The sequence below is a fragment of the Etheostoma cragini genome, chromosome 9 (assembly GCF_013103735.1).
Source record: "Etheostoma cragini isolate CJK2018 chromosome 9, CSU_Ecrag_1.0, whole genome shotgun sequence".
Taxonomy (NCBI): Eukaryota; Metazoa; Chordata; class Actinopteri; order Perciformes; family Percidae; genus Etheostoma; species Etheostoma cragini.
In genome coordinates, this window is record NC_048415.1 from 11,615,108 (window position 1) to 11,618,190 (window position 3,083).

The 3,083-nt window shown below is 34.2% G+C and overlaps 1 protein-coding gene across 1 annotated transcript in view; it reads left to right on the forward strand.

The window, feature by feature from the left end:
- Positions 1-2,215: 2,215 nt before the first annotated feature.
- The window catches only part of LOC117950824 (5-hydroxytryptamine receptor 3A-like), a 16,078-nt gene continuing 15,210 nt past the window's right edge, over positions 2,216-3,083 (forward strand). The window contains exon 1 of the mRNA XM_034882170.1: positions 2,216-2,304. Coding sequence (XP_034738061.1) covers positions 2,216-2,304 — 89 coding nt within the window. The remainder of the gene's footprint in view (positions 2,305-3,083) is intronic.

Sequence of the window (3,083 nt, forward strand, 5' to 3'; positions counted from 1 at the left end):
GGTGTGGAACAACAAGTCCTGTGCTGTCCTAGGTGTGTTAGTGACCTAGATCTAAATGCAACAATATGTATATGTGTGTGCATGTTTTGTCCATTTTATATATTTACAGTAATTGTGAGGATCAAATGTTATGGGGCAAGTAGTTGTTCATGAAGGCTTTTTAATATAATAATGAAGGTGCAGGTCTAAACACGTTTGCAATGTTGCAATTTCAGACATGAGTTTAAGATCTTTCATTTGTTTCAGGTTTCTACACTAACAAACTTGTTTGAATGAGGGAACTAAATGTGTATTATAACCATGTTTAATAGTTACAAGGCTATAACCAATCAAAAAAATCTTCTTTTTCAATTGTTTCTGAAATCGTAACAGTATACTGCAGGTTTCCTCTTAATAAAACATGTATACTTCAAACCCTAAATCATCCAGGTCTTTGTCTACAATGTTTTAACTTGTCTTAAAACAAGCCATTATAAACACTTAGCAGATAGAAGCAAACTTTGATTTCCCTGCACTTTTTATAATATTTAGGCCATTTAATCAATAGTTCACGGTGAAAAAAAAGGTTTGCGGTTGAAGTTCTATTGAAATATTGTCATATATCCACTAGATGGTGCCATCGATTTTTGGTTGGAGTTTTGAGGTAATGTATTTGAGTATTTCCATTTTCAGAGGCACATTTTCTTACTTTTTACTTCACTACATTTATTTCATAACTTCTTTAACTTTGCAGAATCATATTACTTATACAAAATATAGATTAACATAAGACTTTTTTGATCTAATTATATAATGCACATTATTCTGAATCAGGAAGTTTAGATGCTTATACTCTATTTCAGTTATGACTTTTATTTTAACAGAGTATTGCTCCGTTATTTCTTCTTTCATTTCAGTAAATGATCCGAGTACTTCCATCACTGTGCTAAATGATTACCTTTTTTTTTTTGCTCACACAAGTTACCCCCAGGTTCCCACAAGTTAAATTTAGTTATTTTTAAGACCTTTTTTAATACCACCATCCGAAAGAATTTCAGAAAGGATTTTAGGCTATAAATCTAATTGTTTACCAAGTACTTGAACTTAAAACATATAGTGTGGTATGCACTACTTACATGCGTTGTGACAAAACAATGGAGTCATTTAATCTTATGAAGAGACAATTGAAATGTTACACCTCTGTGAACAAAATTTAATCATTTCTAAAGATATTTAAGACTTTTAAGGCCTTATTTTTCAAATATATTTAGGTCATGTGAAAAAGACTAAAACCTCCTGGGCAGATTGGTTGAATAAAAATATCAAAACATAGTCTTTTTCAAACACCTACAGTTTAGAGCTTAAATGATTGGTCAATTAATCTGCAACTATTGTGATCATCAACTACCTGTTTAACTTGTTTTTCAAACAAATGCCAAACACCCAGTGGTTCCAGAGCTGGTACATTTCTACATTTTAAATTAAAATTAATTAAATTCTTTTTTGGAAGAGAGAGAGAATGAAAAGAAGAGAGAATTTGAACTAAATCAGATTATAAGAAAATTGAAAAGAATTGTTAATTGCAGCCCTACTTCAGTTTCATTAGCTAAGCTTTTTGACTGAAAAACAGCCCTCATCAACAGTCTGGCCAGTATTTTATTGTCAACATACTTTCAGAAAAAAGACAAAATGACACAACCAATAATTATAATACCATTTTTTAAAATAATAGACACTTTAAACTGTAGTGCACTTTAACTCTTTGCACGCCTCCATATTAAAAGCAGTCCAAAAATAGGCTTTTCAGTGGAGTTGATCAGTCACTTTGTTTAAGAGCTGTAAGCTGAAGAGTTCAGCGTTTTCTTTAAAAACTGCCTGATTCGAGCTAAAGACACAGGGGCGGCTTATCTTCTATTATATATATATATAAATAAATAGTACTTGGGACTGAAATCCAGGATAACTGTTCTGATAAAAATGGAAGGGTTCCATATTTGTCTCCCCACAACTTTCTACTTATCATCAACTATGACAATAACTAGATTGTTTTTTCCCCCAACATACTCTGGTGGTTAATATAACTCCACATGGCCGCTAAACAGATTAGACCCTACTCACCTGTCAAAGAATGGAAGAGAATCAGCTAGCAAATGGAATGGAAAGCAAGGTGGTGATTTAGGTAGCATTGACAATCTGGCTGGTTGATGAGGACAAGTGAAATCAGATGCTCAGGTAAATGAGAGAGTGGGTGGAACTGGGACAAGTGTTCACGTCCGAGGACATCTGTTGGACTGATGGAGAATGGCACTGCCAGGAGCTGGGGAAGTGAGCATTTGACTAAAGGGAGGTAAAGACAGGCACAATTGGAAAATCAGGATTGAGACACACTTTGAGACAGTATGTTGGCTGTTCATCAATTCTAAAACAGCATAAATGTAACACATGTTAACTCCCATAGGTGGAGGGGTTGAAAAATAAAAAGGTTGAGTGCTTCCCAGAAATGTGGAACAACAAGTCCTCTGCTATGTGTGTGTGTGTTCATAATCCATCTGCATGTACCACCATTTTGTCTTATATATTTCTAGTCCCTTATTTCTATTCATGATTGTTGAAAGTCCTCTACAGGACATAAGTACCTTGTCTGTTTGCCACATACGTTTGAAAATCTACTGGATTTTTGTATTAAAAGAAAAGCTATATACTGTATTTAAACTATTGTACTTAATTGTAACTCCTGATTTGTGTTTGTTTTTAGAGGTATAGTCTGCGTATGAGCGTATGCGTTTCAGAATGTGTTATTCGTGTTGTGGGGACAAAACTGGTCACACAGTCAATTAATGGAGAATGATTTAACATTCAAGTAGACAAAACATTTTTATTATAAACCTCGGTTTTTAGTTTTTGTTAGGGTTTTGTTATAGGCTGGGATTAGGCATGTAGTGGTTCTTGTTAAGATTAGGCTAAGTCTCCAGAGAATAAACGTTAGTCATTTCAATGTCCTGCTAAGTGGCAAAAACAAGTGTTTGTGCATTAACACTGCTAGTAGGAGCTCTCTCTGCTTTACACCTGATCAGATCGGTGGTTGTGGAGGATATCTGTTCCAT